The 23275-nt window shown below is 36.3% G+C and overlaps 1 protein-coding gene across 3 annotated transcripts in view; it reads right to left on the bottom strand.

Annotated features, from left to right (window-relative positions):
• Window positions 1-23275, bottom strand: part of LOC126964913 (eIF-2-alpha kinase GCN2) — a 42352-nt gene that overhangs the window by 17587 nt on the left and 1490 nt on the right. The window contains exons 4-20 of one of the 3 annotated variants that reach the window (XM_050808228.1): window positions 22102-22218; window positions 20646-20776; window positions 19424-19569; window positions 17888-18392; window positions 17290-17409; window positions 16480-16606; window positions 14561-14683; window positions 13670-13924; window positions 12464-12570; window positions 11313-11530; window positions 10104-10241; window positions 9241-9287; window positions 7495-7634; window positions 6952-7044; window positions 5139-5403; window positions 3066-3217; window positions 1199-1338 (exon numbers count right to left, since the gene is read on the bottom strand). In XM_050808228.1, coding sequence (XP_050664185.1) covers window positions 1199-1338; window positions 3066-3217; window positions 5139-5403; window positions 6952-7044; window positions 7495-7634; window positions 9241-9287; window positions 10104-10241; window positions 11313-11530; window positions 12464-12570; window positions 13670-13924; window positions 14561-14683; window positions 16480-16606; window positions 17290-17409; window positions 17888-18392; window positions 19424-19569; window positions 20646-20776; window positions 22102-22218 — 2824 coding nt within the window. Of the gene's footprint in view, window positions 1-1198; window positions 1339-3065; window positions 3218-5138; window positions 5404-6951; window positions 7045-7494; window positions 7635-9240; window positions 9288-10103; window positions 10242-11312; window positions 11531-12463; window positions 12571-13669; window positions 13925-14560; window positions 14684-16479; window positions 16607-17289; window positions 17410-17887; window positions 18393-19423; window positions 19570-20645; window positions 20777-22101; window positions 22219-23275 lie in introns of those variants that run through there. The other 2 variants (XM_050808229.1, XM_050808230.1) reach the window with 2 other exon arrangements.

Raw genomic sequence — 23275 nt, forward strand, 5'->3', positions numbered from 1 at the left:
TGCTTCACAGCAGAAAGCGGTGCCGTTGTGGTACCTATAATCTAGCCGGCATCCTGTGCAAAGGAGCCTCCCACATTTTTAGATACATTACTTATTCGTACGGTACATATTTTGTGGGAGGTTTCAGGTTTGAAGAACGCTGTAGCTAATGAAATCACTGAGCTAATAAGACTAAAGATCATAAGTCTCAAAGTGTCAAGGCAGTGCTATTGATAATTTTGGGTTTTACACAAATAAAATTTGAAAACAAAATTTTATGAACGATGCGAGACTCTAACCCACGACCTCTGGCGTTCCGTACCAGTGCTCTCCCAACTGAGCTAACCGTTCGAGTGACGTATTGTCATAAAATCTTGTATGCTTTGTTCAACTCTCAGGTTGTGACTTCATCTACAGGATCTACTTTACAGTTGATAACCTGCTCAACCCCAATATTTGCATATTAGGAAATTGATTTGAGATGTCGCTCTTGCTAATCTAAACAATTTGTTATGTTCTTAAAGTGATAACCCACACTTCTGGGATTAATACACATATAAAATTTGAAAACAAAATTATATGAACGATGCGCGTCTTAAACCCACCTCTGGCGTTCCGTACCAGTGCTCTCCTAACTGAGCTAAGCGTTCGAGTGACGTATCGTAATAAAATCTTGTATGCTTTGTTCAACTCTCAGGTTGTGGCTTCTTTTGGGTCTTTTAAAGAATACTGAACGGCACAGTGCCGTTGCACATTGCCGACTGTCGGCACTGTAATAGGCAAGGTGTATCACATACCACCAGGTCAACGTCTTCCTTTTCTCGGCAGGTTTTTTGTAATAAACCCAGACCCAATATAACTCTTCGCAAATAAATCAATGAATCCACAGATTAGAAATGGAGCGACCGCCCTCAGGCTATTAAATAATAAGTTTAATTGTACAATATTACTTTGCAAACATATTTTTTGATGAAAAAAAAAAGCCCGCTGAGTTTGTTGCGCCCATTCTACTCAGATCTGAGGAATTCTTTTTGGAATGGGTGGTAGTTTCTGACTTTCAATAAGTGATGTCACATGCTATTTTGAATAAAAATATTTGAATTAGAATGCTGCATTGGCAGTTGTTCTGTCCAATGTATGTTCCTAAGCTCTTGCAAGAGTCAGTCCGAATGACTTCAGCATTATCTTAAATACAAAATAATAAATGGACGATCGTTACCTATACTGGGTGTGACCATATCGAAAGCGCACTCAATGATCTCTCTCGGATGGAAACCTTTCACGGTTCTTTCAGTCTCTCTGTACACCCGATCTACCACATAGCGTCTGATATACTTAGTTCCCGAGTACGCAATGTGTCTGAAACATTCAAATTTGAAACTTAATTAAAAAAAATAAAAATACTATAAATTTCGCACAGCTGTTTAAAAAAAAACTGACCGACTGTACTAGACTAGAGGCAGTGTTCAACTTTTATGGGATGACAGTTTGCTTATACATTGTAACTAGTGATGGGCGTTGAATGAACGGATCAGTTCGATCAACCAGTCCACTATGCGTCGAAGATTAACGTACCTATTTCAAATAGAATAGTTCAATTCATAGGCTATGGCAGACGTAAGCAAGGCGTTCGGTTGTCGTCTATATAAAGCAGAATGTAAATTATGAACTAATTTTCACTCATCATCATCATCAGCCGGAAGACTCCTCACTGGACCAAGACCTCCACAGATTTCCACGACGATCGGTCCTGCGCTGCCCTCATCCAACGTATTCCGGCGATCTTGACCAGATCGTCGGTCCATCTTGTGGGGGGCCTACCAACACTGAGTCTTCCGGTACGTGGTCGCCATTCGAAGACTTTACTGCCCAAACGGTCATTTGTCCGTCGAACTATGTGCCCTGCCCACTGCCACTTCAGTTTCGCAATGATTTGGACTATGTCGGTAACTGTAGTTTTCCTACGGATCATCTCATTTCTGATTCGATGTCGCAGGGAAATTCCGAGCATAGCCCTCTCCATTGCCCTCTGAGCGACCATGAGCTTTCTCATAAGGCCCATAGTTTTAACTACTAGATATTAATCATGTTAATAAATTTTAATATTACTAATTCATTCAGTATAAATTAATGTCACCATCACGAATTAACACAGTCTATTCTAAGCCACGGCGGTCGCACCGAGCTCATACAGTTGATCAGTCGTTGCGTCTCGCAACAGAAACGTCTTGTAAAAGACTGCGTTGTCTAGGGACTACAAAACCGTCGAAGGTGAAATACAGTCCACAATTTGAACTAGTCCATCGACTAGTCGACGAAAGCAAATGTACGGTCTAGTTTCGTTCACACTTAATATGTCGACGACCTATCGCTACTTGTAACTGACCAGTTGGAATCGTTTACTGAAAAAAAAAACAGCAGTAAAAAAATAAAAAAAGAGCAGGATTCAAATCGAATTTTACATAATATTGTCTTTGTCCATACCTAAATTTGTACGATGACATTCTTCAATATTTCCCAAGTTAGTTAGAGTTATAATAATTGTTCTATTATTTTCAATACTTTATATCTATACAATGTTTTGTGTGTCAAATAAAATACATTATTATTTTTATTAATTTTGGCCCAGTTGTCACATTTTCTTCCACGTACGACTAAGCTGTGGAATGAGCTTCCTTGTGCGGTGTTTCCAAAACAATACGACATAAAATACCTTCAAAAACAGCCCTTGTGTTTCCTCTGGAATTGCAGGAGAATGTGGGCGGCGGTGATGACTTAACATCAGATGACCTAGTATTTCCTTTGATTAACGCGAGTGTTACACATGTTAATAAAACACTTTAGGATTAAAACGTCAAATTCCAGTCCCCCTGAAAACGTGATCTGGAAAGGTCTTGAAACGTAGGGTTAGCTAAAATAAAAATGTAACTTTTACGCAAATATCTCATGCAAAAACACTTATAATTACACGCGTTTTAAACCTTTAAAAGTGTTTTATTTAAATAAGGTGACCTGTACATAAAAAAAATGAATACAAAAAGGTGTATTCCCCTTAAGTAGGTATTGAATATATTGTAGTTAGATACCTCACGAAAGGCAGCCTCAAGTCATGCGGGAGATGGCACACAGCGCCCGATACCGTCATCACCTTCACCGAGCTGTTACTCTGTTCCCATTTGTCCGCACGGGGCGTCAGCAGAGGCGGTGAAAACTCCGTCGCCCCGTGACTGCGGAACACCTGCGCATGAACAGAAGTGAACTCAAACACAGTATGATTTGGGCTACACCTATATTAAAAACAAGCTACTCGCGACTTCATCCGCGTACACACAGGACTGAGGACGTAGAAGCGCTGAAGACTCCATGCACATCCTTCTGGAACGCGAGGCCACTGCCAGAATCAGGCTGGGGTGTCTTAAAACACCCTCACTCAAAGCAGAGGGCATGCCCTGCCTGGACCCTCTGAGGATCCTACGCTTCTTAAAAGGAATAGGTCTAGAGAATACAATTTAAATACCGGCACACATTTCCTAGTCAGTAGCCTCGATTTATCCACAGCTCATTGTTTTTCAGACATAGGAAGTCAGATTTAAGTGCATCTAAATCCCCATAATATAACAAAAAAACAATTAAATTTTAAAGGAACACTTCGTTTTTTGTAAATAATGATGCATTTTTCAAGTCGGGTCAGTATTTTCGTTGCCTATTCAATGCAAACAAACAAACAATCAAATCTTTCCTCTTTATAATATATATATGTATAGAAATATAGATAATTATAAAAACCCGCATAATTAAAAATGTTGTTTTAAATATTCTCTTTTAATACTATCGTTTGAGCTGATAGCGGCGTTGCTAATGCTCTAAGCAAGTAAAATTCCCTGTCGTGTATATGGCACGTCGATAATATAAAATATCAAAATATAGAAATTCCTATAATCTGCTATACGCCACCTTCGCACGACTTGCCACAAGTTAAGATATCATCCCCACCATCTGGATGTGTTTCGGTCCTCCACAGTGCGGTTTTCAAGGAGCTTTCTTCCGCGTACTACTACGCTGTAGAATGAGCTTCCTTGTGCGGTGTTTCCGGGACGATACGACATGGGTACCATCAAAAAAAGCGCGTACACCTTCCTTAAAGGCCGGCAACGCTCTTGTGATTCCTCTGGTGTCGCAAGAGAATGTGGGCGGCGGTGATCACTTAACACCAGGTAACCCGTACGCTCGTTTGTCCTCCTATTCCATAAAAAAAAATACGATATGTCGGCTTATACATATTTCAAATTATTAAGCATAAATTGTCGCCCATTTACAATATATCTATAATAAGCGCACATTATATCATTAATCATGAGGTTCCATTTTGAACCTTAATATATAAATATCTCGTATCACGTTGTTTGTCTGTTATTTATTTATGGTGTATGTGGTTGATGCAGCTACTGTACTCAATAACTTTTGTGTTAATTAACATTTACTTTTTTGACTTACTCGTGTAAGGCATTGACTATTTGACGTTTGAGTGTGTTTGTTGCATCACTTTACATTTTATATTGTAATTGAAATGATTTGTAAATCGATGTAAATGTTAATCTTGATATAAAAGAGTGGCAATGAGTTTCTTGCTACTTCTTTCCATTAGCTCAACCCTCTACGAAGTAGATTTTTTTTTCAGACATTCATAAGTGTCATTTCCGTGACCTACGTGAATAAACTGATTTTGTTTTGATTTGTCTGCAAATAACTCCTAAGCTACATAATCGATTTTAATGAAATTTTGCAACTTGGGGGATATAATAGTTTTTATCTCGATTCGTGAACCTTAATACATTTTTTATTCCAAATTTTATTTGAGTATGAATAATTCTTTGAGATGAATTTCGATAATATTTATATTTTATTTATTTCATTACAAGAACAGAGAAATCCCAAATAATCATTGTGATGATTGAACTTCTACAAATTTCGTTATTTACATAAGCAAACGAATTAAAAAGATTTTATGTTTTGATGTGAAATTTTGTATAATATATTTTAATTTGTAGAAATATATAAAAAAGAATTAAACTCCAGACCCATTAATAGTTGGTGATGTCATTTGAGCAGTAAAACTATGCATGTTCAATTCCAATTCCTTCTTCCCATAAATATCTCACCTTAATTAAAACATCCTTTATTGCTGCAATGGTTTCCATGGGTTTTGTCTTCATAGCACTCTGATATGTGAAATCCTCTGCCGGAGAGGGTTTTTGATCCAGGCAGGCGCTAACCAGCCGCTGGTATCCCCTGGAGCCTCTATCTGCAAGCGTGTGGGATAGCAGACCAGACAGCGCTCCTTCAGGAACTGCTCTTGGTACGTGTTCACTTGAAAGCAGCTCTGCGCTTGTTGGACGAAGGCTGGCGTCATGATCTAATAGCCATCTGAAACATATTATATGATTATATATTATATTATGACAATAAAGGAGAGGACGAGCAGGATGTTCAGCTGATGGTAATTGATACGCCCCGCCGAGCAGCATTGCAATGCAGTGCCGCTCAGGATTCTTGTATATCCCAAAAATTGTGACATAAGAATGAAACACAATAATGCTTACACATTACTGCTTCACAGCAGAAAAAGGCGCTGTTGTGGTACCCATAATCTAGCCGGCATCCTGTGCAAAGAAGCCTCCGACAGTTTATCATTGTTATTACGCGCATGTGGCCAGCCTAAGATTAGCTTAGCTAAAGTAAAATCAGTTCCCATTAGCACATGATTTGGCGGTAGATTGTATACTGTTTATCTACACCTATGCTTTAAATCCTCTAGAGATTTCAAAACAGTTAGCTTATTGCCAACATTAAAACACCCAATGTCCTAATAACCATCAGATCAACCAAACGAGTGTTGTTGTGAAATTCAGTACAACATTATATCATTCGTTTTCCTTACAACACTCGTTTGGATTATATTACGATTACTAGGACTGACATTTTTAATGTTAGCAGTAAGCTAACCGTTTCAGAATCTTTTATAGAGAATTCATATTATGGGTGTAGAGAGTCTTGTATGCAACTGTTGATAATTAGGTATCAAAACACAACAGTTGCATAAATAACTATTACACCATTTTTATGAAACTTTTCGCAGAATAAATTTCTTATAAGGCGTTGTCAACATACAGCGAACGACAACTAGCGAACGGTGTCCTTTCTCTTTCACTCGCTTCACCACACAAGACTTTTACATATAATAATTTAGTAACAATAATAAATAGTTTCTTTGCTTTCTTTCGTTATATCTATATGCGGGCTCAGTTAAACCATTTATGAGCACAGTACCTAATAGATTAACCCTAGTGCTGGCATATATTTTTTTCCTTTAATGATAAAAACCTATGTTTTATCATTAATTACAATCTAGCCTTTGGCTTATAAGTAATTTAATTTTAACTTAAGTTGCTTAAGTTTAAAGGGGAAGACACTATGGTCTTGTATTCTTTATACGTATTTCGGTAAATTTACAACATTTTATAGAAACAGCACTTTCTTCATTAAATATTTGACGACTAGACAGGCTTTGGCATTAGCTTTACCTCTTCCCGCATATAATAATAATAATATTGACACACTTTTTACACAAATTATCTTGCCCCAAGTTAAGCATATATAGCCTGTGTTATGGGTTACAATACAATGATATATTTAATACAATATACTTACTTAAACATACATAAATACATTTAAACATCCATGACTCGGAAACAAACATCTATATTCATCATATAAATGCTTGCACCTACCGGGATTCGAACCCGGGATCTCTAGCTTAGTAGGTAGGATCGCTAACCACTCGGCTATACAGGTTGCATAGATGTCGGGAAAAGTCATCAAACCTCTATTTTAAAATTTCATAACGCCCAACTAGAATAAATGTAAAAATATGTTCTAGAACGATTGAACAAGAGTCTAGAAGTGTAAACATACCTGATAACATGTATTTGCTTCGCATTTTCTTCTCTCACAAACTCGGACGGCATTACTATCTCCTTTTTCCGTAAACTACTCAAAACAGTGAACCTGGAAAATGATAGAATTTTAAATTAGACCCTATTAACTATTTTTACATATTTGTGGTGAAATGATCCAAGTCATATTTTATCCAAGTCAGTTTGATATGTAAGTTACTAAAGGCACGAGTGGGAGGTCCTTTGCACAGGATGCCGGATAGATTATGGGTACCACAACGGCGCCTATTTCTGCCGTAAAGCAGTAATGTAAACATTACTGTGTTTCGGTCTGAAGGGCGCCGTAGCTGGTGAAAATACTGGGCAAATGAGACTTAACATCTTACGTCTCAAGGTGTCGAGAGCATGTGTAGTGCCGCTCAGAATTTTTGGGTTTTTAAAGAATCCTGAGTGGCACTGCATTGTAATGGGCAGGGCGCATTAATTACCATCAGCTGCACGTCCTGATCGTCTCGCCCTTATTTTCATAAAATAAAATGTGTTCGGGTGTATGTATTCGTACCTTTCTGTACCCGTGCGGAACGGCGAATGAAACATCTCGAACAGAATGATTCCCAGCGAATAAATATCCACCTTCTGATTGTATATCACTTTGGTAGCAGACTGCTGTAGTTCTGGGGCCACGTACAACGTTGTGCCAATCTAAAATTTAAGACCTAGTTTGAACTAATTTTATCATTACAGGTTGATTGATTTTATCATAATTCCATAGACGAACATAATTTATGGACAATCCCTTATTAGAATATGCGTGCCCAGAGGTCTTTATGACGGTTAATCCATCGATCAATAAAAGTTTGGTCAACAATCCACAGTGAAGGATATCACTTAAAATAAAAGATATCCTTAACCATAGATAATCTATACTAATATTATAAAGAGGAAATATTTGATTGTTTGTTGGCATTGAATAGGCTCCGAAACTACTGAACCGATTTGAAAAATTCTTTCACTGTTGGAAAGCTACACTATCCCCGGGTGACATAGGCTATAATTTATTTAAAAAAAATTAAGAATTACTAAAACATCGCGTGCGCTGCGAAAACTATTGATGAGAGAATAAATTAATGTACTTACGACTTTGCAGAACACATTATTATCTACAAAAATTGTCGCAACGTTTTTTGTTACGTGTTTTTTTAAAAATTTAAGTGAAATGCCCTGCAGTGTGTACGCGGACGAAGTCACGGTGTATCAGCTAGTAAAAAATAAATTTGGACGAAGGTTATTTAATATTTGAGCATGTGATGAATACAAAACACTATACCGTGAATGGACTTAGATCGGAATAAAAATAGTTATATATGCAACTGTTGTGTAATAAGGGGTATTAAAACACGAATGTGGGTTTGTCACACGAGATGAAGCCGAGTTTGGTAATACATAGTATCACATGAGTGTTTTAATACCATATTATCAACAGTTGCATACAACACTTTATATCTACACCCATAACATGAATCCTCTACAAAAGATCCTGAAAAAGTTAGCTTACTGCTACCACAATAAACAATAAATAAATAAAAAAAGCCAGTCGTAGTAACTAGTAACCATAGTATCATCCAAAGTAGAGTAATTATGGAAACAGATGATATAATGTTGTACTGTTTTTATTACAACACTCGTTTTGATGATGTAATGGTTATTAGGACATTGAGTGTTTTAATGTTGGCAATAAGCTAACTGTTTTAAAATCTTTAACCCTTCGTTTCCACCAAGAAACAAGTCAAAAACATGTTTTATATAAAACTTGTAGAATACTTGTCAAAACATAATTATTTGTTTTTAATATGTATTGCAATTGACTGAAACATTCTTGGGTTCACACTGTGTTGCGAACATGTTTTTATACAAGTATAAAACACATTTACGTTCATATATAGATCTGAGACGTGTTTGATACAGTCTTATACATTGACAGCGTTCACACCATCATAAAACATACATGTTTTTAACTAGTATTGTAATTATTAAGTAAGATATCATAATTGGTTGTGGTTCCCAATAAAATAAAATATATGACCAGCACCACATATTCATATGCCGTAGTAATTTTTAATATTTGGAACCATTAACTTTCCCTACCTCACGCTTCTGGAGTTATACTTATTTTTACAGGAACTTTCATATCATCATTATGATAAAAATCTATGGCTGTTTGGTATTGTATGAAAAATGTATCGCAACATTAGTTTCGGGACCTCCTTCTAGTGTATGCATCTATGAAATGAGTTATTACTAAACATACCTTACCAGTAAGTAATCCGTCTGTGTCCCTGCTCTCTTGTGATTTCTCTAAAAGAAAATTATGAAGCATACAATCATATTTACAAGTTAATTGAAATGAACGAATACCGTAAGATGATTTTGTTAACGAACGACATATAATGCAATTTACGAAAAACAAATAAATAATTCTTTGATTTAGCAAACTGAAAATAACAACATAATGATAATGTCGCTGAACCATCGTGGTTTAAACGTGACCACGCGTTTAGGTGACTGTAGATGTAAGTAATATAAACTGAGGATACGTGTCATCAGATGACTTATTAGCGACTTTTAGGAATAACAATTATGTTATATATATCTGTTACAATAGAGTATTCATATAAAATAACCTAAGCCTAGATTAAGGATTAGTCTCCACTGTGCTCCAACTAGATACCACACTACCTAAGAACCATAGTTTTTTTTTATTACGGCAACTATCAGATGCTTTTGTGCGCCACGCACTATCTTGACACTCAATGGCAGCTTTCAAATACGCTTCGTATTATTTTACATTGAAATTAATAAAATACAAAATACTTACTGATGATATGTGATCCCAGTGTCTTTATTTCTTGTAGAATTTCGAGACTGGCTCGAGTACGCCCACTTGGGCGTAGTATTATTTGCCGCACATTACGACTACGCCTGCGGGATCTAGTTGGAGCGCCGCGGAGACCAATCCTTAACCTAAAAACGTAACTCACTGTTCGAAGCTCTTCTGTGACCGCTTCAACATTAAAGGCTTATCCTATGTGAGAAGTGGGATAATCCTTCACCGGAAGATTCAATATGGTAAAAGTTACTGTTATTATAAACTGCTTTCGGAAAAAATCTCACCATCTATTGGCAAACTTGTGAAGACTTTAGTTGCCAAGCCGAAGTCACCAATCTTGACGTGGTCGTTGGAGTCCAAGAATATATTGACAGGCTTTAGGTCTCTGTGGATCATTCCTTTTTGATGGACGTGCGCTAGACCTTTTTGAAAAATTAAAAATGTATGAGAATATACAATGGGTCAAAAAAATATAATGACCCTACAACTATAAATTATATTAGTTCATAGATTGCGGTCGGTCTTGCAAACTAAAAGAACTTAGCAATAGGCTATTGTTCGATTTTTTAAAATATATTCGAAAATGGTCGTAAAGATTCTGCAGTCAACTGCTATTTTTGATTCCGTAATATAATTCCATTTTACGCTAAGAAAAATTGTTTTAAAGTTAAACGATAAATAGTCGCGCCAAAAGGGAGCCGCCATGATCATGACGTCATAATAACATAAACAAAGAAACGTCAAATGTGCAGTGCTTGATTTTTGATGTTTCTAAAAATAAAAATGACCTTTCATAGTCCGTATCGTTGGTGTGTTGCTTAAAACAAATTGTTTCTGCTATAGTGACGTCACAAAATGGTGGTCGGCGTTTTCGGTCACGTGACATACTAAGAGATAATAAAACAGTTATTTTAAATTTGAAAATATAAATAATTCTCATGTTTTTTTACAACAAATCAGTATTAATTCGTTTTTGTTATGGTAAATACTCTATACATTACGTACTCTCATAATTTAATTTTGACAGATGAAACTTACATATTCTTGAAGGACAGTACATGAATTTACAAATTTTACATTGTATAATCGGAAATATTGTCGAAGAAAGTTTATTCCATAGTTTGTATTACCGCCACTATTGTTTACATCAAAATCTCAGTATGTGTCTAAGCCTTTTTTTAAATATATGTTTATATATTTATATTTGTGTTATATTTGTTTTTGTGGAATACAACCAGTAGTGGAGTAGGCCGGGCATTAGTGTCGAGTGTCTAATCTCTATTAATATCTAGAAGCCTTTTTGGACTGTATTAAAACTTCTTTAGGCATCAACTGATAATTTTAAACTTAATCTTCTAATTTAAGCTTAATGTTTAATTTAAGCATTATAATATCAGAAGTGGGATAATTTGCTAACTTTTTTGAATAATTACCACGAATTGTAATGTTGTTTTACGTTTTTTTTTCTGTATATTAATTATCAACCTACTTACCCTCCAGAATCTCCCTAAACAACCTCCAAGCTCTATAATGCTCCTGATAGAGTCCATTATCGATTGCCTGTCGCAAGGTATTTTTTTCACAGAATTCCATTTGGATGTAAAGCATCTGTGAGGGATGCTCGGTGACTGTACTTTCCTCCGACGGTATCGTGTCAGACTTGTTGGAAGCTCCTTCGAACTCGATTGCACTACTTGAGTCTTCGTTTTGGCTGGAGTAACGTATAAATGTATTTATGTATGTTTATATGAATTAATGTATGTTAAAGTAAGTATATTGTATTAAATATATCATTGTCTTGTAACCCATAGCACAGGCTATATATGCTTAACTTGGGGCAAGATAATTTGTGTAAAAAGTGTGTGTCAATAATATATATTATTCTGATATAATTGATTATTTATGATAAATTGCCGTCTTATTATAAAATATGATAATTATATTATCATCATCAGCCGGAAGACGTCCACTGAAGGCCTCCCCCAAAGATTTCCACGACGATCGGTCCTGCGCTGCTCTCATCCAACGTATTCCGTTGATGTTGACTAGATCGTCAGTCCACCTTGTGGGCCTACCAATACTGCGTCTTCTGGTACGTGATCGTCATTCGAGGACTTTACTGCCGCAACGGCCATTTGACCGTCGAACTATGTGCCCTGCCCACTGCCACTTCAGTTTCGCAATCATTTGGGCTATGTCGGTAACTTTGGTTTATATTATATTATGTGTCCGTTCAATCATATCAACATAATTTTAAGCACTTTAGCACGAAAACGAATATTAATAAATGAAAGATCTTTTTTAAATGTGTTTTATATGGGACGTACAGATACGAAGCGTAAAATTTAATGCGAATGTATTAGTAGCACAATTTCCAACTAAATACCACCTCCTAATACAAAAACTACCATTAAAAGTAGTCGAAACTTAAAACTATTGTTATTACCTTTATTGACTATCATTTAAATATTCTGCAAAAAGAATATAGGAAATATTATTATTTCTATGTTATTATTATAAGTTATAAGTCCTATCCGTTTAATTTGCTAACTTTTTACTAACTTTTCACTTTTCAGTTAAAAATTTTTTCCAGCTAAAGTTCACCTAGTTTAAGATTTTTTATTTTTATCGTTAAAGAACTAACTTCATGATGTTAAAGAAGAGGTCCGGTTCATCATCATCTGTTTCCTCATCACTGTCGGATGACTCATCGCGCGCTTGCACTGGACCTTCAGACATCGACCAGTTAATCTGTAAATAAATATTTAAAACAAACTATTTAAAATAAACAATACGTGATCTGTTTTCTAGTAAAATTAATTATGATTACATATTATTTACATAGTAAATGAAGAACATATATTTTAATGGGGATTTTCAGAATCAGTAGATACAAAAACATACATAGAATTTGAAAACTTTATCAAAGGTTTCATAAGAGGTTGGAGTTTATAAGCTAAATTTTAATTCTTGACCACCATAAAAATTGCATGTGTTCAAAAGCAGAAAATGAGTTTAAATACCTCTTAGAGCTGAAACTGGGGACCAAAAAACCAAATATGAGACCAATATACCATATTATATGTCTTAAGCTGCACCTTATAGTATTAGAAAGGGGCCGAATCACTCTATTGATGGCATTTGAACTTGTGGATTGATATCGTGCATCGTGTGGTCGCCTCTTAGAATCAATTTCTGCTTAAATCACATGTCAGGCAAAAGAACTGGTAAGAGCAAATGTTAGTTATTAAGTACAAATACAAAAAGCGGCCAAGTGCGAGTCGGACTCGCCCATGAAGGGTTCCGTAGGAGCAAGTAACATAGTATAAAAGTTCTTGTATGTTATGATTTATGACGTCTTAAAAAAACTACTAACTAAATCTCGTTCAAACCAATTTTCAGTAGAATTTTGCATGGTAATGTACACCATATATTTTTTTAGTTTTATCATTCTTTTATTTTAGAAGTTACAGGGGGGAGGGACACACATTTTATCGCTTTGGAAGTGTCTCTCGCGCAAACTATTAAGAAAAAAATTATATCAGAACACTCAATATCATTTTTGAAGACATATCCATAAGACATGACATATCCACACGTATGGGTTTGTTAAAAAAACAATTTTGAGTGTCAGTTCTAAATATCGCCCCCAAAATTTATTGTTTATTTTCTATTTTTGTATGAATATCTTAATGCGGTGCACAGAATACATCTTACCAAGTTTCAACAGCATAGTTCGTATAGTTTCGGAAAAAAGTGGCTGTGACATACGGACGGATAGACAGAGATGACGAATCTATAAGCGTTCCGTTTTTTGCCATTTGGCTACGAAACCCTAAAACACCCTTACCTTGACCTCTTGCCCAAGCTTTGCCACGACGTCCATGAGGCTATCATCCTTTTTCCTCACAGGGCTCGGTGTGTCTTCCACTCTGGTTTCCACGACGCTTTCGATCCACGCGTTGTAATATCGCACCACATTCTCGTGGTTGAGGCGGGAAAGTAGCTTCACTTCGCGGGTAATTTTCTTGTTCAAGTCAACACTCTTTGGATTAAGTTTGACGTGTTTTATCGCGTAGAAACCACCATCAAGTTTGTTTTTTACCTGAAATTTAGTAATTCAATAATAAAACACTTAGCGGCGTGTAAGACAAAAACATGCCGTAATCAGTGGCCAATTACATAGCTTTTTTATGATAATAAGGGACGAGACGAGCAGGACGAATAGTAACTGATACGCCCTGCCCATGACAAGGCAGTGCCACTCAGGATTCTTGAAAAAAATCAAAAATTCTGATCGGCACTACAATTGCGCTCGTCACCTTGAGACATAAGATGTTTAGTCTCATTTGCCCAGTTATTTCACTAGCTACGGCGCCCTTAAAACCGAAACACTGCTTACACATTACTGCTTCACGGCCCGTTGTTGTACCATAAATCTAGCCGGCATCCGGTGCAAAGGAGCCTCCTTCTGGTGATATACATATACAGCATACGGCGCGAAATGCTTCTATGACGTCATAATAGCGTGCACCGCTTAGGGGCACGTTCTCACACTCACACACGTGAGTGTAGTGTAGTGACGTCACCGCGGCCAGTGACCACATTCTTGAGCGCCTAGATCAACTAAATATTTTTAAAACTATACGCCACATTAAAAATATTCTTAACTATTTATTTTTAATAGAGCATACTGTATCTTAGGTAAAAAGTAAAATTACATAATAATATTGTTCATTACCTTAACAACATCACCAAAAGCACCTTTGCCGAGCCATGTTAGCACCTCAAACTCAGCGTTCAGTCTCGAGTGACCGTTCATAAGTAAACTCATATTTTTAATCTTTTGACTTCCATCTTCGTCCTGAAAATATTTTGCCAACTTCAACAACTGAACTTCAACACGTTATTATTCTAGAATGTATCGTTAATTTCAGAGGGATCTTATATCGGTATGAATTTTTTTATTGATTAAATTGTGAACGTGAAAGATGTGTTCCAAATAAATTTTCGTTGATTGATAATAGTATCACATGAGTGTTTTAATACCTAATTATCAACAGTTGCATACAAGACTTTATCTACACCCATAATATGAATCCTCTATAAAAGATTCTGAAACAGTTAGCTTACTGCTAACATAAAAAAAGCAAGTCTCAGTAAGCATTACATCATCAACGAGTGTTGTAATGAAAACGGATGACCGTTTTCATTACAACACTCGTTTGGAAGTCGAGTCGATGATGTAATGGTTACTAGTACATTGGGTGTTTTAATGTTGGCAATAAGCTAACTGTTTTAGTATCTTTAATAGAGGATTTAAAGCATATGGGTGTAGATAAATATTTGTTCTCCACTTCGTCCAATATTTTTTTATTTGTGACGCACTTGAACGACCAACTTTTATATATTTATATATATATATATAGGGTATGTAAACTTACTGAAGAGTTATGAAAATACCTCTTATGAACTTAGAACACCTAATTTCTCTTATGTACAAATAACGAATGCGACAAAAGAAAAAACGAAAAATAAAGAGTGTTGGTGCGAGTGAAAGAAAAAACCATTCATTACATAGACTATGCCGCCGAATAACACCTTCGCACGACACGCCACAAGTTAGGATATCATCCCCACCATCTGGATGTGTGGCGGTCCTCCACATTTTGGTTTTCAAGGAGCTTTCTTCCACGTACTCCAAAGCTGTGGAATGAACTTCCTTGTGCGGTGTTTCCGGGACGATACGACATGGGTATCTTCAAAAGTAGCACGACACCTTTATTAAAGTACGGCAACCCTCCTGTGATTCCTCTGGTGTTGCAAGAGAATGTGAGCGGCGGTGATCACTTAACACCAGGTGACCCGTACGCTCGTTTGCCCTCCTTCTCCATAATAATAATAATGCGACACATATTTTCAACTGTCAATGTGTGCATTAGCCAGTGGTTAACCAGTTTAATATTTAAAATACTAAGGAGCTGCTTCCAAGCGTGGCTGACTTTTACGACTTGTCAATCAAAATCAGTTACAGTAACTTCTCTGTCTGTATGTCCGTTAGAGATGTTTTTCACTCTTGCACACTTTGTTTGATAGCAAATAGTAAGTCTTATGTTCGTCGGCCTTATCTATATCCATCTATGATGATGATGTTGTGGTGATGATGATGGTAATGATGACGATGCGGTGATTACATAACACCAGGTGACTTGTAAGAGGGTTTGTTCTCCTTATCCATAACAAAAATATTTTTATGACATTAAGGGACGAGACGAGCAGGACGTTCAGCTGATGGTAATTGATACACCCTGCCCCTGCAGTGCCGCTCAGGATTAGAAGAAAAACACAAAATATCTGAGCGGCACTACAATTGCGCTCGTCACTTTGAGACATAAGATTTTAAGTCTCATTTGCCCAGTAATTTTCCCCCGGCGCCCTTCAGACCGAAACACATTAATTCTTACACATTACTGTTTCACGACAGAAGTAGGCGCCGTTGAGGTACCCATAATCTAACCGGTATCCTGTGCAAAGGAGCCTGGTCTATATATCTATAACTTTTAATATTTGACTTCTCATTAATTGACAACACTCTGTATATTATCTAAGATGAAAGTTGTACTATTACTATTCTATAGTGAATTAAATAATTTTAATTACTTCCGATTCACTTTCTCTGCTATTATTATCCTTACTGCTGGGTAGTCTGGGAGGGGCGTCCACCAGGAACCCATGTTTCACCAGTTCTTCTGCAGACCACTGAGTATGCTCGTCCTCTGTTAAACACCTGAAAGAGTTATATATATAATGAAAATGGTCTTTATTTGAGGCTCAATCACGCCTAAACCACTGATCGTATCGACATGTATCCTAGATGGTTCATGGTTATTTTGAGAATTCCAACGTTCCTTCTTTTTCAATTCGCCCACCGAAGAGGGAAGGTTTGGGTGCCTCGGTTGGCAAAGTAAAAGATTTTTTAACGTATATGAAGAAATACGGGCTCAAACATGAAAGTTTCATTGCATGCACTCCTCATTAAACAATATAATTAACAAGAATTGTGTGATAGTTAATATACTATTAACTGTCTTAAAACAGGAAGCGGACATTGACAATGAAAAAAGCCCAAGGAAATGGAGAAAATTTAAAAAGATAATTTGATTATTAATACGCAGACGAAACTTATAAATAATTATATATCTTTAGGCCATTTTACGGAAATACTACTTTAATTAAGGTGCAGTTAAACCCGTGGTGTGAAGACGAGGAAAAAACATTTTCCGTGCATAGTCATTCGTTATCTAAACTATCGAGAATGTCGAGATCATGAGAATAAAAATTGACACATCACTTATAATATCAATAACCAACATGGTGTAGTAAAACCCTTGGTGTGACGACGAGGAAAAAAATTTACTCGTAGTCACACTGGTGTTGTGGTCACACCAGTCGGGAATGTTTATTACTTACCTTGAAAAGAAATCTTTAGCAGATCCAGGAAAATCCGGTGGTATCTCTTGTATTGCTTCCGGTGACACAACTGCAAGCAGCAACTGTGCAGCAGCAAATATGTCGTGTGTTTTCGTCTGTCTGAAATCATTTTTTTTTTTGCCATATAGCTATATTGCTTTCTGCCAAAGCTTCACATTGAAAAAACTGCAAAGCAAAGCAGAATTAATATAAATCTGACCAGATATTCTGAAAATAAGGAAAACTCGATTTTTTAATAGATTTTATAGTAATTATTGTGGAATATCACTTCTTGAAACAATTTGCAACATGTTCTTAAAATCATCGTCATCATTTCAGCCAGAAGACGTCCACTGCTGGACAAAGGCCACCCCCAAAGATAGCCATAACGATTGGTCCTCATCCAACCTATTCCGGCGATCTTGACCAGATCGTTGATCCATCTTGTGGTGGACCTACGCCGTTCGAGAACCTTACTGCCCCAACGGTCTGTCTAGCTATGTGCCCTGGTCACTGCCACTTAAGTTAATCTGGCTATGTCGGATGTCCCATTTTCTTATAACAGCTACTAATAATTTAAAAATAAAACTAAGTATACCTATCGCAATAATTTTCGCCCTCATAAATTTCCATCAGTCTCATATCCAGTCCAGCACCAACCAGTTTCACAGCCCCACTGTCTTCCAGGAACACATTCTCACTCCTGACATCTCTGTGCAACACATTGACACTATGCAACTCCATCAACGCACTAAAAACACCCAAACCCACATGTCGCACTAGTCTCAACGCCTCAAACATATCTCCACAGGAACTTGACTTGTTCTGGAGATACTTCAATGAAGACCCGAGTATAAAGTCCCTGAAGATATACACCACTTGTTGGGCTGAAGATGATTCTGTTGTCAGCTCCATTGCTGTGTATGGTGTAAGGGATTTCTGTTTGATCCGGCACATCGTTTTCAAGTCTTGCTGGATTTGGTTAAGCTGTTTGTTTCGTGTTTGGAAGTCAGCAGCTGGTAATAAGAACCATTTTTTTGCAATCACTTGATCGCCATCATCGTCAATGGCTAAGTATGTTGTTGAGCCATTCAATGAGTGTCCTAGAAATTGTTTAATTTTGAAAATTTACTTCCTTATTAGCGATTCAATTTGATCACATCTTGAGGGTTTTTTTACTATATTAGAGCGGGGCAAACAGGCAATTTGCTAATCTGAATAGAGATTGGGAATCGCTACACAAGAATATCTTTAACACCAGAGTTCTTTTATATGCACTGCCAGTCTTTGAAGTGAAAATATGCTCCAAGCTTAAAGGTCCAAATCATACTTTATGCGTTTATCTTTATCTTAATATATATAAATTACGTGACATGACGTTGTTTGTCCGCGATGGACTCCTAAACTAATGAACGGATTTTAATGGGGATCACTTCATGGAGTGCAGTTAACTCCAACTTGAGTGATAGGATTATAGTTTTTTTCGATTTGGGACCCATAATTATTTTTCATTTTAATATTTTATTTTGTATGGACATATTTTATATGAGAGAATTTAGTGACGCACGGTTTGACAGTTCCTCTGTGAAACAATTTCTTTATAACAACAGGGAGCATTTTTAACGAAATAATTCTTGATGTTTTGAAATATTATTGGCAAATCCTATAAAACAGTATTTTTTTTTTATTTTCTACGGAACAACGACTGTCGGGTCAGCTAGTTTAATATAAATGCGTATGGGCAAAAGAATACCTTCATATACAAGTTAGCCTTTTAAATGCGGCTAACCATAAATTTCAGATTATTTAGCAGATTAAAAGCTTGGAAATAGCATAGCTATTTCCATAGCATAGCTGTCCAGCCCAGGCACAATATCCATGATGTAATATTTAAAAATCACGGAAAGAACGAATAGAGAAAATTACTTTTGTAAATCTTATTGTAGTACGTATAACGTTTTTTCCGATACATTTGGACTTTAATATAATATGACGTGTTTTTACAATACAAATATTTAAAGATAGCATTCAGAAAATCATCGTCGACACAATTTTTATATTTACTCCCCTGGTCGTTTCAATTGTGAATTATAGGCAAAAAATATTGATGTCAATAAATTTCAGCAAATCTTACCCAAACAGTTTCCAATATAAACTTTCTTATTATTCCGCTGCGTATACCTCAGTACTTGTGTTCCCTTTGAGCTGCAATTACATGGAATGTTTCTTGTGCGACTGCGCGATATATTTTTTGTAGGCGATGTTTTGTTGTCTGCATAGCTAAATGTGACAAAAGAAATAAGTGTGATTGGCTTTTGAAGAGTTAAATTCATCGAGAGATGCATTTTTAAGGTTCTGTACGCAGAGGGTACGGAAGGAAACTCTATTAGTAAGACTCCTCGGTCCGTGCGTGCGTCTGTCTTTGATCAGTCTATATTTCATAGACCTAATAGGTATATTACTGAAGTTTTAACACAGTGTGTGAAAGTCTAATAAAAAAAAGATGGCGAATGATTATTTTTAGTTAAACTATTTATTATGATTATTATTATTTCATTAGACTTTTTTATATAATATTATGATAAGAAGTAACAGGATTAGCAAAACGTTCACTTATGACAAGTGAAAAGACCCGCCCACTTAAATGTAAAGCTACTGAGGATTCATGAAAGACAAATTTCTGAGCACAACGAAATTGCCCCGTCTCCTGGGGAAATAAGATGTTAAGGGCTATATTTCAGCGGGACACCATGGCGGCGCAACCAGTCGCGCCAGAGTGGTGTACGTAAGCTACCAAACTAGACACCATACAGACACCAGATTCGCTACACCACACTGAGACGGTATCAAAATGTACCTCCGAAAAAATAGCACTGCTGCTATGTAAGTAAGAAAAGAAAGTTCAAGAGAAAAATGAAACAGTGGTGGGTTCATCCTTATTCAGCCTTAGCATTTCATCTTGATTTGATGAAATTGATGTTCTACTTTGAATGTCGATGATAATCCTTTCTGTATCAAAATTTTCCAACGTATGCAATTCACAAACACAATAAAAAACTGTGCACAGATGTGGCATGCAATGAGGTAGTAGCGTCACAGGCGGCCGAGTGAGTGAGACACCATACAGCTCTGATCGATGACCAGAAACATTCTGTGCTCGCGTCCAAGCTGGTCGCGCTACCAAATCGGTTGCGCAACCAAACGGAAACCAGGTGAGTAGCTCTCTATAGAGCTGTATAGATTTTGTTGGTAGCGGCGACTGGTTGCGCCGCCATGGTGTCCGGGTGGAATATAGCCCTAAAGAGCCCAGTAATATTCGACCCTAACACAGGCAACATAGTTAAAAATATACTTACTATAAAAGTTTAGGCGCGTCCCCCTGTCCATTGTTCTCATCTTCAGTATTCAAGCTACACTTGTGATCTCTTCTTTCAGAACTTTTAAGAGTTAGTTGCCTTCTCTGTATTTCATCTTTCATTTTCTGACGCTAAAAAAATATGCCGGCTAAAATTTATGTTTTGTATTCGACGTAGTTTATGCAACTGGCAAGGAATGAGTGCTAGTTTGATAGTTTGTGTTTAGGCGAAGTTGAATGGCACTTATATAGACACCAAGATTGTTACAATGAAAAATAATTACATGCAGAAGCAATAGTAAGTCTACGACCATGAAATAAATGCATAGGAATATATTTTATTTATTTTACTTTATTTGACAAAACAACACTATTCATGCACAAACGTAAAATTATCAACAAGGAGACTAAATTTAAAAGACACAAAGCAAAAATATCAATAACTGGCATGTACAAAAGATTTAGAGACATACAGATTATTTAAAGTGGTGTAAAAATAATAGTAATTTCTACAAATTAGCTCCCTTACGCTTGCTGGAGTCAAGAGCAGAGGATAGATAGACTTAGGTGCATATAAAATGAAAATGATCAGAAATGAGGTGCTAATGATGGGCGATGTCTACCACGCATGCGCAATCTTAGTCCGCGACATTTTTAGGTCCGTGCGCTTTTTTTAAATGTTGGCTCTAACTTCCACAAATTAAAATGAAATTAAGTCATCATCATACACTTGAAGCTGTAGATAATGAACTATTTTTAAGGTTTTCATTTTAATACAGCAGACTCGTCTGAAAATGATCACAACCAAACGACCTGCATGAATTTTGTATTATAGTTTGAGGGTTTGTATTGAGTAAATTATGAAATATAAGTAGAAAAATTACATTTACAAACCATTAAAGCATACATAGAATAAATTCATTTTAGTTTAGAGCATTAATTAACAGATGCACAAAACAAGCCTGAAACAAGATTCTCAATTAATAATCATTAGATTTATCAACCATAACTATATGTTGACTTTTGGTTTTGGCGTTTTTTAATAGTTATTTTTGCAACTGTTGTTTAATAAAGGGTATTAAAACACGAATGTGTTGGGTGATAATTTTGTATCACATGAGTATTTTAATACCTAATTATCAACAGTTCCTACAATATCTTACACATAATAAGAATCCTCTAAGAGATTCTGAAACAGTTAGCTTACTGCTAACATTAAAAAAGACAGTCCTAGTAACCATTACACCATCCAAACCACTGTTGTAATGTTGTAAAGAATTTAATTACAACACTCGACTGAATGATGTAATATTAATTAGGACATTGTGTGTCTTAATGTTGGCAATAAGATAACTATTTAAGAATCTTTTATAGAGGATTTAAAGCATGGGTGTAGATAGATCTTAGAATGTAACTGTGTGGATGTCCAAAAAAATTAAGTGATATTCAGTACATACCTCTAGATCCTCCTTAACTTGTATATCATGCTGTTTCAACTTTTCTATTTCAGTCTTATGTTTCAACATTTCCTCGTAAAACGAAAGTGTAGGCTTGTTGTGGTCGTGAAGGAATTGCTAGAAATACACTAAAATGAGCTCCACAATCAATTTATGTTCAAGTTGTATACATAACTACACAAAATAAATTTGAAAACAAAATTTATGAATATTGAGGGCCTTGAACCCACAACTTCTAACATTCTGTAGAGAAATCACTTCATTGTGTGTCTTCTACCACATTTATCACGGGGAGTGTTCCGAAGAGCTGTTTAACCTGATTCCTGCCGCCGAATTCCACCTTTGCCACAAGTTAGGATATCATCCTCACCATCTGGATGTGTGGCCTCCACAGTGCGGTTTTCAAGGAGCTTTCTTCCACGTACTACGAAGCTGTGGAATGAGCTTCCATGTGCGGTGTTTCAGGGACGATACGACATGGGTACCTTCAAAAAAGCGCGTACACCTTCCTTAAAGTACGGCAACGCTCCTGTGATTCCTCTGGTGTTGCAAGAGATTGTGGGTGGCGGTGATCACTTAACAACAGGTGACCCGTACGCTCGAATGTCCTCCTATTACATAAAAAAAATCCATGTGAGCACTCTTTACACTGAGCTAACCCTTCAAGTGACATATTTTTAATAAAATTAAAAATAAATTTCTTGTATGCCTTGTTCTCATAACTCTAAGGTTGTGGCTTCATCTACAGGATCTACTTTACAGTTGATAACCTGCTCAACTTCAATATATTAGGAAATTAATTACTTAAAATGTTGCTCTTTCAAATCTAAACAATTTATTTTTTTTAATTGACAACCCAGATTTCAGGGATTAATTAAACAAATTAAATTAGAAAACTAATTTTATTTTGCTGAGACCCTGAATGAGTTTCCTGCCAGAGATTGGCAAGTCAACATCTTCTAAGGATGCCTCATGTAGAGGCACACATGTCGAATTGTTTGAACACAAATATTCGCGCAATTAACACTCAAGAAAACTCAAAACATTTGGATGAATATGGATTTCCGCAAAATAATGCCCACTTAAATATACTTTATTAATATTAAATGTATTGGGTTTGCATAAGTGGTGTATTAATTTAAGTTATTTTGAAGCTTTTAGTATTTAAAGTCGC

Source organism: Leptidea sinapis, chromosome 6 (genome assembly GCF_905404315.1).
Source record: "Leptidea sinapis chromosome 6, ilLepSina1.1, whole genome shotgun sequence".
Taxonomy (NCBI): Eukaryota; Metazoa; Arthropoda; class Insecta; order Lepidoptera; family Pieridae; genus Leptidea; species Leptidea sinapis.